Here is a 15,781-nt window from a genome sequence, read left to right as displayed (position 1 = left end):
TCTATCTATCTATCTATCTATCTATCTATTGAATTTGCTCTCAAAAAACATGCAAACTCCTCACAGATACTTTTCATAATTTAATCGTATCCATCCATCCATCCATCCATCCATCAATCCATCACCAGTTCATCATAGGACAAACACACAGACAGTTTTAATTTATCTCATACACTCCCTGCAAATACAGATTTTAGACACTTAAGTTGAATGAATAATCAAGATAAATTCACAGAGGGAGAGTTGAGGTGATTTCACCTTGCCCGTACAGAAATAACAGACTGTTTCCTGAACTTGTTTATTTTTACAAGCATGAACATCTTCTATCATAACAGAGATGACATATGCAAGAGTGCATATTAAAGAAAAAAGAAAGGTATATGCAGCAAATTGTTGTTCACACCAGCAGATAATATTTTCTGACATCAATATTAATGTGCAAAAAGAAGTCTGGAAAAAACTGTGGTTACAATAAATGAAATTTGGAGGTATTTTTCAAGGCCCCGAGTTGTTACAGTCGGGGGTGAGTCCGCTCTGTCGAGGGCCACACTCACTAACATTGCAATATTTAATTACAAAGTGGAATCACATCACAGCATCTTTGGCCATCCCACACAGCTTTTTCAACACGGGATCTGTTTTCGTTTTTCTAAAACGTGGCCTGTTGGTCAGCCGCTGTGCTTCGCTCTTTCGCGCTGAGCAGAGACATTTGGACCTCGAAGGTTTTGTCGAACGCGCCGTAGTCCACGCGAAATGCTCCTTTCTCCAGGGAGATGCACGACTCAAAGCGGTGGCCCCACAGGAGCTCATCCTGCGTGTAGGAGGTCCTCGCCTGGCACGTCATCCCTGCAGCAAAGGGTGGAGGGAATAACATCCTTCGCTTGACATTCAAATGCGGAGCCTCTTTTTAATTGGCACAGACGTTCCACAAGGTACCTTTCTACAAGACATTTGTATTTAAAGTATTTAAACGGGATTTTAAATCCCTTTTTAAGCATGTTGAAAATATGTTTTCTCTTCCACTCAAGTAAAAACGCTGGACTCGAAGCTTTGAACGTCCAAGAATACTTATTTCTTCAGATTAATTTTTTTTTTCAAATCTCCAAAAAAAATCCCATTTTCGGCTTCAGCATTCTCATAATTACTTCACTTAACATCCGTGACGACGGTCAAGCAAACGTCAGGAGTTTTGCCACATGACAAAAACTGTCCGAATATGTCGGCACTACCAACCTGACGCCTCCACGATGCCTTCCAGGATGACGATGATCTCAAACGTCTCCCTCTTCAAACGCTCGGCCCCCACCCCCCAGAAGGGACTGCCCTCATTGATGATGTGTGTGATGGTCTGCGGCTCCACCAGCAGCAGCCGGTCTCCCCCGGTGTCGTAGCCCAGGTTGATCTCCGACTGCTCCAGCGGGATGAACTCGCCCTCCTTGGTCTGCCTGGACTTGATGAGCTTGGCCCGGATCTTGGCGTCCACCATGTGGCTCTCTCTCAGGTCCCCGATGCGGAACAGCACGCACAGCTTCCCGTCGCGCTCGCAGACGACGCAGTGCTTGCTGAAGATGAGCGTCTGCGCCCGCTGCTGCGGCCGGGAGATCTTGACGAACATGCAGCCGACCATCAGGGCGTCGATGATGGAGCCCAGGATGGACTGCACCATCAGGATCAGCGTGCCCTCGGGGCAGTGGGCCGTCACCATCCTGGAGCCGTAGCCGATGGTCCGCTGGCTCTCCAGCGACAGAAGCAGGGCCGAGAGGAAGCTGTCCACATTTTGGAAACATGGCAGCCATTCGGGGTCGTGGACGTGCGCGAGGTCGTCACGCAGCCAGGCGCCGAGGAAGTAGATCCCGCCGAAGACCACCCATGTGAAAATGTAGCACGCGGTGAAGACGAGCAGGAACCACCGGTACGGGAGGTCCACCAGGGTGGTGAAGATGTCGGAGAGGAAGCGACTCTTGTCCGCGATGGGTCCCAGGTTGACTTGGCACTTGCCATCCTTGGTGACGTAGCGCTGGCGCTGGTTGCCGGTGACGACGTGCACCGAGGGCTCGTCTCCCAGCAGCTTGCAGCGCTTCCTGTGGCTTTTGGCGACGTGGAGTTTCTCCGCGGCGGAGACGGCGACGACGTTGCCGCTGCAGGTGGAGCCCCGGGACTGCCACCTGGAGCTGAAGCGCTTGAGGTGCCTGCTGCGGCGCGAGCGCTGGCGCTTGGGGGTGTCGTCCGCCGGTTCGGGAGGAGCCGCCCTGAAACCTTGGGAGGACTGGCTGCAGGGACTCTGGGCCTGCGGGGACGGGTCGTCCTCGGCCGGCGGGAGCGAGGAGACGTGGACGTGGTTGGAGTTGTGGATCGGAAGGGGTCTTCTCGTGATCATCATGGGGACGGCGATGGATTTAACCACAGCCTGGAAGAGACACTGAAGAATTGTCACTCAATAATAACGTTCACAACTAGATAACTGTGCAGCAGGCATTTTATACACAATTACTAAGATCTGCATACACATCTTTTAAAAATGATTTAGAAGTTCTGCAGAATTGTTCGCTGTTCATTCGGAATTGTGCATCTGCTCTATGCTCCCAGTTTGCTGCGATGGAGTTTTGATTCTCTGTTTCGCTGCAACAGATCTTTAGAACACACGTTAGAGGACTTTTCAACGACGAGCGCATCCAAATACAAAAAGTCTGACCTGTGAAGCAACAAAAACTTAGATTGTCCCTTCAGAGTTTCACTTCTGACACGATAAAGAACCAGATTTTATCAGTAAATGAATCAAATTTAGAATTGATTTGAACCAAACAACATGCAGTTCAACAAACCGTAACTTCACACATTAAATGATGGCAAACTATTTTCTTAATAGCTTTAAGCATTGGCAGTTTATAAAAGAGATCTTCTATGAAGGCCGCCACGGTTGTCATCGTCCATCTTCTCCTGCATGTGCAGATCTTCTCTTTACCACAAGCGTGGTGCGTTTTCCTCAGTGTTCACGGAAAAGTCCCACCTTGAGAGTCGTTTTTCAAGCACGGTGAAAGGTGAAAGGTCGTACCTTGTAGGAGTAGGGGGCGTAGCGTCTGGACTCGGTTGGGGGTCTGGGCAGGTAGGCCAGCAGGTGCTTGGCGGCGAGCGCCCTGGTCGGGGGGACGGAGTTCCTGCGAGGCCCGACCCTGCCGGGGCTCCTGCACTGGAAGTCCTGCAGCGTCTCTCTGCTGCAGATCACAGTGGAGAGCATCGCTCACATGCTCACGGCTCGGAGCGCCCTCCAGCTCTGGCCTCTGCTGCGGAGCAAAGAACGAACCTCTTGACTGGCCAAGACATGACATTCGGTAACTTCCTGTTCCTCTCAGACGAGCGTCGAGGGCAGCTTTTATGTTACGTGATGAAAGAGTTTAAAATCAGTTTAGTCAGTTATTTATTTCTCACGGTTGCTCTCAGAAGCAACGACATCGTGCTCGATACACACTTTTCCAACATTCTGCACATCCCTCTGCCAGTTCTCTACCACCAGAGGGGAGGTGCAGACGTCTGCACTGACAAGAACTTCTTGAATCAACATGGAAATTAGAGGAACATTTTCTGATGTCCTGCTTCCGTCACGAGGTCTCATCGATCACAAGTGGGCTGATCAGCGGTTCGTAGTCACCCCCGCAATTTACTACACAAGGAGGGATTATCGCTAATCCTCAAAATTAATCCGACCAACACCACGGAACTTGATGGATTTAAAAAAGATTACCGACTGTATTTGACTGAAGGCTTAGTGGACGTATTGTCCAGATGTGGCCAAATGAACCGGGGGATTCTTAAGAAAACCTTGTCACGGCGGCTCCAATATGAGAGATTGAAGACAAAACAAACAAAAAAACTGCCTTTCTGTCAAAACGTATCTCACCACAAACTATATATCTTAAAACTGAATGGTGCTCTTATATATTTCCACAAAGTAACCAGGTATCGTTTAGTATTTTGTGACATTTTCACTACAGTTTGCATCGAGTTGATGCAATAAAGCGAAGCAGTGTGACAAAATACAGACTTCAACTCATTTGACCTTCTGTTTCCTAATGAGATGATTTTAGCATGAGCATCAATAACAATCATCTACAATCATGATTATTATAGTGTGACAGTATAAATATCAGCTGGTGAAATCTTCTCTGATGTGACATAAAGTAATATAAAGGAGTAGGTTGAATTGCACGACTGTCTTCAATAAAACTCACCTTTCAGGAAGCATTGGTCCTCATTAAGAGCGTCTATTTCCCCTTTTTCATTTTAGAGTCCCACAGATCAGGAAAAGGTTTTTCCACCATAGCAAACAATAATGCTAATATCAATTATTAACAAAATCTGTATGTGTTTTGATTTAGACTTAAATCGTCAGGGAAATAGGATTTTTTTTTTTTTTGTGCAAAAAGGTTCATTTGTAACTCAAGTAAAGAAGATCCTATTTAATGATCCTTAATGTCACTGTGTTAGATTTTTGTGTCACTATTTATCATTGTAACGCCTCTCAGTCTTTTTGTTTAGCTGCAAATACCTGGAGTTCTTCCCATTACAGTGGATGAATGTAAACTTTTTCTATTTTCTTATTTCTTGAGTACAAAGTCAACTTTTATTGCCATTTATTAAGATTGCAATAGACTGAATGTTGTTTTCTTAGGTGTTGTTTGGACTTTTAACATATTTTTTGGAGTATAATAATTACATTTGAAGTCAGTGAAAGAAAAGGTGAAGAAAAGCCACTCTAAAACGATTTGAATACTACAGACACATAAAGAAAACTTAAGGAAAAACACCTTAAAAATACCAAACGTCACAGCTTAAATATCCATAATTACACAAAAATGGAAATGCAGATTGTCACTGATCAAGGTTTTGACATAAAACATGAAAAAAAAAATCCCGACGTACCTCTGTGAAGCATCTTTTTAGGATGAAGCATCTGCAGGCAGAGTGAAACTTCCTGAAAGTCAGCGCTCTGGTGGAGTGAAGGATGCCGGAGCTGCTGCTGCTTCAGCGCTCCAGATGTGGGTCTCCTCCCCCTCTGTCCTCCACAAAGCTCACGCCACTGTCACAGAGCTGCACGCTTCCAGATTTCACCCACAGGAGCACAGAAGACATTCAGTTACGGCACGAGTCTTAACCCCCAGAAGTCCACGGTGTAAAAACAGTTCCAGATGAATTGGATGGGATTGTGTGTTTGAAGTTAATAGATTGTGTTCTGCTGATTTCTTCAGGATTTTACCTCAAGACTTGTTTTTACAGGTTTTATGCTGTGTGTTTGCAGCCTTTTACTTTCAACCTTCCCTTATAAAATGACAGCTTGTTGGAAATTATTAAAAAGTGTTTACTGACGATTCCTCACTTTTTATCAGTTTCATTAAATTACTCTTTATAACCGGAACTAGAGCACATACCTTCGCCAACACCACATTTGTCACCATGGAAACCAATGGATTCCATGGTTATGTGATCTACGACACCACTCCTTCCGTCATTTCTCGCGGTCGTTTGAATTTCTCCATCTTGTCACTCTTTGACACCGATGTACACACATTTTACAATTTTCCGTGTGACCCTCAACCCCTCGCCAGGGTGATGACATCACTGCATGTCGCGGAATTGAAAACGGAGCATTTTGGCGTTGGTTTGACATCAATCTGATAAAAACCGACCGCGTTATGATGAAAATATGTTTTTGACCTTTTTGTGACCTCGACCTTCACCTTTGACCCGATGGCACTCGATATTTAATGGGACCACCAGAACTGTTGTCGCTTATGAAACTTGTTTTTCTGGGTATTTCGTAGTCAAGTCGTAACGTAACGTTTTCGTCACCCAGTTAAAGCAAGTAGGTTTAGTAGAAATAGTAAACTTAAGTTGAAAAAGTCAACCTGAGTGAACTTACAATATAAAAGTTGCTTACATCATCTTAAGTACCTTAATATAATCATGTTATTGATGTTTTCACAACTTTAAAAAGTATTATGGAAACTCGATTAAGTCAACTTGCTGTACTTTACAGCACATAAATGTTGAAAACAAACTTTTTGGTCTAAGTCTAAATAAATATGAGTATTTTGACGTGGAAACTCACGAGTTTCTACCAACTCATCTTCACATTGTGGATTTAAAACTGATGTGTAATTCACCAGTTGTTTATGATAGTTAATGTTCCGTAGTAAATGTACAGTACACACAATAACATTTTACAGTGAAAAAGAATATAATGAACATTTTCATAAAATCCTTTTTTTTTAATAGCCTTTTTCAAAGACTTCAACAGTAGTTGCAAGAAAGAAAAATTGTTAATTGGCCTGTTAATTAACTGTAATAAAGAAAAAATAAATAAATAAACCTGAGGTAGCACTCATGATGTCCTATAGATACAATTGAGATTTCATTTTATCTTCCCACTTTAGTCTTGGGTATTTCAGCAGCTGTTCATTTTCTCATGGTTTGCAGTTTGTAGCTATACTAGACTTTTTTTTTTTCCACCATTCTTTTTGATTTCCTGAAGAAGAAAAAACAACCTTTACTGGAAATTATCTTTTCAGTTGTTTTTTTTTCCTTTTTCAGTTCTTAGAATGAAAATCTGCACGGCCACTGTACCCTCGGTTGTAAATACTCTTGTTCTTCCAAGTCTTGGTGAAGAAGTTTTAATATTCAATCTTTTCTCAACGGAATTATATTTTATTCTTGTGTATTTATTGCTGCAACAGAAGAAGCTGTAACTGCACTTCACTGCTGTCAACACCGTCTTAACATTGCCTTCAGGGAGACAATAAAGAACTATTCCACACTGTTCTACCCATTTTTGATCATTATTGTTGAAAACAAATAAAGTAAAGATTAAAAACAAAAAAGGTTTATTTGCATTTCACGTTGTAAACGTCCCATGGAGCCGCTGCAGCAGTATATAACAGGGTTTCCCCAACAATGCAGGTTATAAATTAACCACACACAACGTTTCTCAGAGACATTCCTCACTCCACACTGCTTCAAGAAATGACATTTGCATATTTTGGATGCCACACTCGACACAACACACCCCGGTTAAAAACCCATCATCTGAAAAGTTGCACGTTTTGGTTTATTTGAAATAAATACATTTGGCCAACGTACAGTTTTAAGGCTGTTTCTCACAATTAGATGGTCACTGGGGTGTGAAACGTGAATAAATCCCGCGGCTGGGAAAGTTAAGAAGTAACTGTAGCGGAGGTTTGATTAACAATGTGCCGTAAAGTTAACCCCTGAACATCTCGTGTGAACAGATGGTGATCCCTGGTTACACAACCTCCGCTGGATTTGTGCGTTAAACCTCCAGAGAGAGAGAGAGAGAGATATAGGGTGACTGATGTAAAGAGGACTGAACACAAACACACTGATTACAGAACGGCTTTAAAAGATGTCACCAACTTTTGGCTTAAAAAGAGAGAGAGGGAGGAAAAAAAAGAGACAGTTCAACGTATGTACATAGAAATGTTCCGACGTTCCGAGATGCAGCAGAAAATGGAAACGCATGGGGGGGGGGGGGGGGGGGGGGGGGGGGGGCATCCTCAGGAAGGCAAAGTGCAGTGGGTTTGTTTTGCCGGGAGAGTTTTTATTTGATTCTGGTCAGAGCGACGGCTCGCCTCTCCGTGTTCTGAAACAAGGCTCGGATCAGACTCTTCACCTCCAGGCTGGAGAACTCCACCGCCAGGGGACCTTTACCGTCGGCCCACCTGCCCAGGGGGAACCACACACACTTCAGCCAGACGAACAGAGTCACAAATAAAGACTTTCACGCTCACAATCTGTGATGACGACGACCCGGCAGGCAGATCCTTGATCTGCGGCGTGTGTGAGCGTGTGTGAGCGTGTGTGTGTGTGTGTAAAAGTAAAATCCTGTGAGCCTCTCACCTGTCCACAATCTCCTGCAGGTTGGCTCTCAGCACGACCACCAGCTCCTTGAAGGTGCCCCACTTCTTCACGTGGAGCGGAACCTCCTCCTGGTACCGCCGGTTCCTGCTCTCCTCGGCCAGCGGGATGAAGACCAGCGGGCCTTCCTCGATGACGCTCTGACACAGGGTGTGGAGGTGCTCGCCGTCCTCGGAGGAGATGTCCTGCAGACCAGAGCAGACCGGGACTCGGAACGTCTCGTCTTCACGACACAAGAGCAGAAGACTCTCTCTACCCCCCTCCCCCCCCCCCAATAGAAAGAAACTCAATGTACGTCTGCAGCTGTCATGGCCAGAAGAGCTGCTTTCACACTTTTCCACCACATAAATATTTGTCTTCCTGCAAAGATGGAGGAAAGTTTCCGAGGCTCTGGCAGTGAAATGTGATTTGGACTGGAATGGACAGCAGCTGAGGGACTGATCTGGAATTATCTATTGATATTAATGTACGGAGAAACTTGATTTTTTTATAAACCACAGCTGAGCTTTAACCTGTTGTAATATTTAAAAAGAAAATGTTTAAATTGTAAACACGGTAGAAAAACTAAATATTGCCTGGAAATACAAAACATGCCAATTACCTGAAATAAATACAAACAATGATATGCCATACATTGTTTTGTTTTTTTGGGATTGTTTTGGATTTTCCCACTTCAGTATTTATGCAGCTTGAGTTATTTATAACAGCTGCTGGTTTCCTCATGGTTAGCACCACTTTAGCTATACAAGCCTGTACCTCACACCCACTATTTATCTTTATTGTCTGGAGAGAAAAAAGCGCTTTACTAGCAGTTTTAATCATTTTTCCTGGTTGTTTTTAAGTCGATTCAGCCATTTAATCCGTTTTCTGAATGGCAGTCTGCACAGCCACTGTACTTCTCTGTTGTAAATACTCTTGTTCCTCCAGGTCTTGGCTTTGAATACTTCAGAATTGTATTATTATTGTATAAAATAAAGATTAAAAACAAAATGTTTGCGTTTCACATTGTAGAAGTTTCATGGAGCCGCTCCATGTGGCTCCAGAGCGTTGTAAAAAAATAAATAAAGGATTTATTCAGAAACCACTTTCATCAACACTGAATTTCTTAACAAATCTCACAATGGAACAAAAGACACTTCAGACGTTGCCGGAGGACCTAGCGACTTGGATGAGTCCTCCAAAGAGGCTGAACATCAGTAGGAAAGCACCAAACCTCCAGCATCATGATCTTGGCAATGATTTCGGTGACGGCGGTGTTGAGGAGGCTGCCCACGGCTTTGCAGTAGATGCTGACGGGGAGGACGTCCTGCCACACCGTCCCCAGCTGTTTGAGCTGGTGGATGACCTGCAACCAGACGAGGCGGTTGTTGGGCTCTCACAAGGCCACAGAAAGTTGTTCTCTCTCTCTCTCTCTCTCTCTACACACACCCAGCTGTATATAGGTAGTTAGAATCTGTGTTTTATTTGTTTTCATTGTAAATAAATATCATTATTGGAATCATACTTGCTGTGTTATTAATGAGCACAAAGGTGAATGAAATGTCGACCTCTTCTGTGTCAAGAACTCCAAAATCCTTCAAGCTTTACGGTTAATCCTGGTAATTTTAATTAATTTAAATATTAATTCAAATTCCTGATTAACTGTTTAGTCTATCTTATGAGACTGATAGAACTGAACTGGCTATCATTTCCTGTAAAGACAGGTGGAGCGCCGAGGTTTCTGATACAGATCAGATTACATTTTCAATAACATGATTAATAACTACCTTTGATAATTATTAATTATTATTGCTAGCCAACCACAACATAAATGGATCCCAGTGAACCTTACGGGGTAAGAACTCCACCCTAACCGTACGTCTGGGAAGCTCAAGGGACCCTCCGCCTCCTCTCACCTGCCTCACGGCTTTGCTGGCGGCGATGTAGTTGCCTTCGTCATCCAGGTTGCAGAAGTTGTGAGCGGTGGAAAGCCTCTCCAGCAGCTCGGCACTCTGGGCCTCCAGCTGGGTGAGGAAACACTGAGCGCCTGCCAGGAGACAACGGGGCGAGTTAATGACCAGTTCACCACCACACCACACCTCCCAAACACGAGATTTAGAACCCAAACTCTGAAATGTCTTGTTCCTGTCAAATGAGTAGAAAGAGGTTCCAAACATGTCCACTTGTTTTCCTCAGCAGCGTTGCGTCCACCCTCTCCCACATCTCCCATGATGCACCACTCAGCAGTACGTTTACACTACACCCTGCCTCTCGTTGCCGTTATTAGCACTTTGACTGGTTATTAGCACTGTTTACCGCCAAGGCTGTCAACGGTGACCACGAAGCCCTGCAGCGGCTCCCTGCTGAGACCTTGAAAAACTCCGGTGTGGTGGTTTTTCCTCACCCAGCTTCCTGAAGCCGGGCACCATGTCCACGAAGGTGGCGAAGCTCTCGCTGAGCGGCTGCGGCAGGTGAGCCCTGAAGTGGTGGCCCAGCGTGAGCAGGTGGTGAGCCAGGTACATGCAGTTGTTGTGCTGGATGGCGGCCAGGTGAGGGAACTTGAGGAGGCTCTCCCTGTAGGGGGGGGGGGGGGGGGGGGGGGGGGGGGAGCACGAATGGGTCACAGAAAGCCCGCCAGGCTCAGCGCGGGCGACTTGCCGGAGGGGAGACCTTACTTGTGGTAGGTCGGCACCACGTCACAGAAGAGCTGGAAAATGTTTCGCACGGTGAAGAAGAGCTGTAACGCGCTGAGGGGAGGTAGAACACAGGCGGGTGATTTATTATTTTTTTTAATTCAAAGTGTTCAACCAAAGCGAGTCGGACGCCTCTGCCGCGTTACCATTGCGTGGAGCTGCCGACCGCCTCGTGCAGGGTGTCGAGCGCCAGCGCCATCAGCTGCTGCACCGACTCACTGATGCGGCACGCCGGCAGCCGCAGGCTCGTCGGCGACAGCTGCTTGGGGTTCGCCATCGGCGCCTCGCCCGCACCGCCCTCCTGCTTCACCTTCGCCTCCGAGCTCGGGGCGGGCAGCCTCGGGAGGCGCAGCCTGGAGTCCGGCGTGATCTGGCAAAGATGGACGTATCCTAATAATTGCTGTGCGATCTATATACATATATATATATATTTTTTTTTTTAAGGTCAACGGATTGAACACAGCTGCTTGATTGACCTTTTTTTATATAGCAGATTCCTTGTTTTGTTTAGTATTTCATTTGTATTTCTTTTAATCTTTTCTCAATTTGTTCATAACTTTTGGTCTTTTCGTGTTTATTATTATTATTACATATGAAGATTCTGATTCAGACCAGCATCTCGCGTCTTAAAGGAATAAATCTGTTGTTTTATTCCTTAGAAGTGAAAAAAAACATCACAAACAATACATTTACTCTCATATATATATATATACACATATCATATCATCTAGATCTCCTGCCCCAGACTCACTCGTACCTTCACCGTGTTGTGCATTTTGGAGGTCATGAGTTTGCGCGCCGCCACGATGACGTCTTTGCACTTCTTGCTGGCGAAGTGGCAGTTGACGTCGCGGGCGTATTTGAGCAGGTCGGTGGAGTCGCGCTGCAGGTACTCCATCTCCTTCAGGGACTTCTCAAACTCCTCGGTCTCCTTGATCACCTGTGGGCAAGCGGAAAAAAAAACCAAACCAATAAATTGATAGAAAAAGAGTGTTTTCAGAGAGTGGTGGTCGTCAGGTGATCGTACGCTGCTGTACTGGTCCAGCTGGCTGCTGTCAGTGGGGATGGAGTAGAGCAGACATTCCCGGATGATACACTGCGACAGCTCCTCCCAGATCAGCTCCCCCAAGAGAGTGGAGAGCTTTTTATCCCCGACGGACACGTCTGCAACAACAACCAGCGATGAATATCGACGCACGCCCCGAAGCCGGTTTGGGCCGGGCTTCTTACCGAGCAGCTCAGAATGAAGCCTGTTGAGCACCAGGAGCAGTTTGCCGTAGACTTTAGAGGGGGATGAACGCTCCTCCTGGATCTCCTCCACACAGTGCAGGGACAGGACGGTTCCCTTCCCCTGCGGCTCCGTCACCCTCACCGACAGCGACGACTCAATCACCAGCGGCTTCAACATGTTCTTCAAAAGCACCTGGCCTGGACGACGACACAAATCACCTTTTCACCCCCGGATACACGGTCGCTAGCAAACCATTAATACGCTGCTCTGGCAAACATGAAAACCTGCCTCCGGGAAGGCAAAAGTAACTAAGATCCTTTGAGCAAAGGTGCTTGTTCTTACTGAAGAGCTTGAGTTTGTGCTGCAGGGCTCCCTGGATGGCCAGAGCTTGCAGAACGCAGCACAGCAGCGCGGCAGGTTTGTCTTCACCGTCCTTCCTGCCGCCATCACTGAGGCTCAACTCCACCTTCTGGAACGACTTCTCACCCGCAGGATCTAGACACACACACACACATACACATTTACACACATTTAACAGTCAGTCTTCAGCCGACACACACGCGTGGTCCAGTTTGTTTTTTTAAATACACAAACAAGAACTTGACTCAGTGATGGAGCCTCCGGCTGTAGTTCCTGAATGGTTGAAAAGCAGATTCTTGTGGCTTTCAGATAAAGTACGACTGAATGAATTGCTTGTTAACTGCAATAACAAAAAAAAAAAAAACCCAGAGAAAAGTGACACACTTTCAGAGAAGGAAAGGTCTTACTCTTTGATGACGGTAGTTTCCAGACGACGAGTTGCTTCCATTCATCTCCCAGGTGGTACAACAGGTTTTCCCTCTGCACCGTCAGCTCCGAGCTGAGGACGCCGAACAGCGGCAGATCGGACATCTTCTTCTTCAACGAATCCACGCTCTTCTTTGCCTTTTTAAAGAGAGAGAGAGAGAGAGCGGAGCTCGAATAATCCACATGCTCTCGACCACCATGAAATCTGATGAATGTGAAAACGTGTCCACACACGGTCCCTGGCGGTCAGCTCTCACCCGCTCTAGCTGGTTGGCGGCATCAACGTACTTCTTCTCTGGTAGAGCTTTGTTAAACTCCTCCATCGCACTGTGAAACTAGATCACACACCCGTGAGCGCTCAGAGAAATGTACATGACAGATGCCCAAAACACCGCTTCTGTTCTCCGATGCAGTCGGATGCGTCAATAAAAGACTTTTACTAAACACAGATATGTGAAGTACCTCTTTTAGGTGTCCCAGCATGGTTATGATGATGGTATTTTTCTCCAGCTGCTGCTTCAGTTTGGTGTATTCAGCCACAGCGACGTGGACGTTCTGCAAAACCTTGAAGCCACACAAAGAAGCAAGCGGCGTATAACTTTAAACTTTAAACTCTGTGAGCTCATCTTTTCATCGGGTCACTCTCAACATTCAGCGGAACCGACCAACGCGCATACCTCCGTTTCAATCCAGTTTTTCAGCGTGTCCATTTCTTTGGAGACCGTATCCACCTGAACCATGAGGTCCTCGGAGCCTTGCAGGGCGGGTAAGAAGTCCCCGTACCTCTTGTTTATCATGTCACAAACGTCTTCCTGTCAGGAGAAGGAAGACAAAATTGAACGGACAGATCAAATGTAACACAAACATGCTCAGACAATAAGACTTCTTCGAGATTTTTTCAAATCATTAGTGTTTTTCCACCAGGGCTCACGGTTATTTTATTGTTCGTAACGAACAAGACACACAATGAACGAGACACGCAGACAGATGGTTGGAGTGAGACAGGACAAGTGCTCAATGTTCCGCTATTCAACAATAAATAATTAAGGTCTAAATAGATACAAACAAACCCACAATAAAACCTTACAGACAAAAGCATTCACTAACATAAAACCGAGATAAGAACATACAATAAAGTGTCACGATAATAGATGGAGCCAAGAATAAAGTGAACAAATACAATAAAGCGCAATGTCACTGGCTCTTATTCACTTCAGTGATGGCCATAAGAACAAGTGTTCTTAAAATGCTTTGTCCTGCACCGTGTGACCAGGAACCTCCAGCGAGAGGGGAGGAGCTGGAATTGGCCTCATCGAGGAGGGGAGTCACTATTAAGAGCTGATGGAGCTGCTCAGGGCTGGAAAAAAAAAAACGTGACTCCCCAATGAGACGGCTGTATCAGTTTACTATGGGGTTCAGGGAGTTTCTCCCTTTTACTGAGGTCTGATCAAACCAGGCCACCAAGCAAAAGGATTAAACAGATTCAATAACAGACCGATTAAAAATAAAAAGCCAAGATTGTCCGATCAATGTGGAAGAAAGCAAGTTTCCTGAGGCATCGATGGCCCTTTTTACAGAACGACTTGCAATTTTCTTCAAAGTTCAGTTTTTCGTCAATAATATTTACACAATTGCACTTGCTCTATTTTCTGGTCTTTCATTAAAGCGACTCAGTGTCTGTCTTGATGCTTTCTAAAATCAGTGACCATATCTTTTGTTTTTGATATGTTCCCCACTCTTGGACCACTGTACAAACTCACCAAGGACTGTCACCACATGAACTCTTGTGAACCATCAGTAAACCTCTTCCTAAGGACCTCGGGGGTCTGGATGTGAAATCCAAAACTTTACAGACAAGTTATAGACGTTATATATATTCTGGTGGCGATATGACGCTACACAAAGTCAGATTTTGAAGTGGATCCTTTAACACACGCAGCCAGTGCGGAGCTTAAAGCTCGGGTGTAATGTGCTCCGCTCGAGGAGTGCAAAGAAGGTAATTTTACACCTAAAAAGTTGGACAAACTGTTCACATAAAGTGTGAATCATCTTTAGAGGTTGAAGAACGTGGAGTGAAATGACCCTCAATAAAGCCACGTAAGCCACACCGAGGCTGCTACATGCGTGTCCGAGAACAATAATGTTAACGTAAACCTTGAAAACTCCACTTGAAATCGATGTGCAGCCTGTCCTGCGTTAGATAAGAGACAGATTTAGATGCTTAAATACGAGATTTAAACTAGTTCAGCTAACAGCTAGCTGCAAAGTTTACTTAGCCTCCGCTAGCTGCGGCGTTACCTTCGTCTCCTCCACTTTGCGCGACATCTTGCTTATTTTCCCCGACAAGTCCTCTTTCTCCAGCTTGCCGGAACTGGCCAGCACTTCGGTCACAAACGAAGCCATGGTCGAGAGTTGGTATTTACAATGTTTTAAACTAAAATGTAACACAAACACACATCAACTCGAACCCGCCAGGCCGTCTGATTGGCTCAGAGACGTCACCGGCTGGCCCCGCCCCCTCTGTGTCTTCTTCTTCTGCCGATAATGCAGACGATACACAACTCTGGTGTATTGCTGCCATCTGCTGGATATTAGACAAATTCCTTTGTGAGTCCTCTATATTTTACTGTACAGCCTCTTGGATCTGAGAAAGTCCAGAAGTATTTTCACATTCGTCCACTCGTGCTCAGTAATGAGGGAAGACTGAAAACAATAACTCGCTTTCTTACTTCTCCCACCTCACTTTGAACCCCAAAGTGAATGAATTAATATACCAGCAGCGACTTTATTATTGTCTGAAGTTGTGTTTTTTTAACCATCTGTGTAAATTTGTATGAAAACTCCATTCTGCCCCCTTTTTCTTCTTCGTTTCTTATTTGATTACAGCTTAGTTTGTAGCGCCAGTCGGGGTCGTATAGTTTTTTAAGCAGACCATTCAGTCTCTGTTTATGTGGATGATGTTATTGTTTGTTATGTATTTTTAGCATTTGATTGTTTTTGTCTCTGGGGTCCGTTTTATCATTTCACGTGTCTCCCCCTAGGTGGCAGCAATTGACGTATACCTATTTTCGAACACTTAACAATTCACACGAAGAAGAACGAACCCAGAATCTCCATAGCAACGACACACAGCCCAGAGACAGGCGCCCAAGGCTCCTCCGGAATT

The 15,781-nt window shown here is 45.3% G+C and overlaps 2 protein-coding genes across 2 annotated transcripts; both read right to left on the bottom strand.

Moving 5' to 3' along the window:
• Nucleotides 1–649: 649 nt before the first annotated feature.
• On the bottom strand, nt 650–3,235 carry LOC308139176 (G protein-activated inward rectifier potassium channel 3-like; the record flags this gene model as incomplete). The annotated part of the gene is made up of 3 exons (XM_080508521.1): nt 650–846; nt 1,234–2,407; nt 3,053–3,235. 3 exons carry the CDS (start codon nt 3,233–3,235, stop codon nt 650–652), a joined length of 1,554 nt encoding a protein of 517 aa, XP_080364647.1.
• A 4,334-nt stretch (nt 3,236–7,569) lies between these two features.
• zw10 (zw10 kinetochore protein) lies at nt 7,570–15,081 on the bottom strand. The gene is made up of 16 exons (XM_080509435.1): nt 14,914–15,081; nt 13,293–13,427; nt 13,078–13,179; nt 12,873–12,950; nt 12,597–12,753; nt 12,172–12,324; nt 11,829–12,026; nt 11,626–11,762; nt 11,356–11,538; nt 10,745–10,968; nt 10,581–10,652; nt 10,310–10,479; nt 9,822–9,952; nt 9,140–9,271; nt 7,909–8,111; nt 7,570–7,730 (listed from the first exon to the last, which is right to left on the bottom strand). The coding sequence occupies exons 1-16, from the start codon at nt 15,016–15,018 to the stop codon at nt 7,610–7,612; spliced, it is 2,301 nt and encodes a 766-aa protein (XP_080365561.1). The 5' UTR covers nt 15,019–15,081; the 3' UTR covers nt 7,570–7,609.
• Nucleotides 15,082–15,781: the final 700 nt, after the last annotated feature.

The sequence above is a fragment of the Blennius ocellaris genome (assembly GCF_963422515.1).
Source record: "Blennius ocellaris genome assembly, chromosome: 14".
NCBI classification, from domain to species: Eukaryota; Metazoa; Chordata; class Actinopteri; order Blenniiformes; family Blenniidae; genus Blennius; species Blennius ocellaris.
The sequence above is the reverse complement of the archived record's forward strand: the minus strand, read 5'-3'. Positions and strand labels throughout refer to the sequence as shown.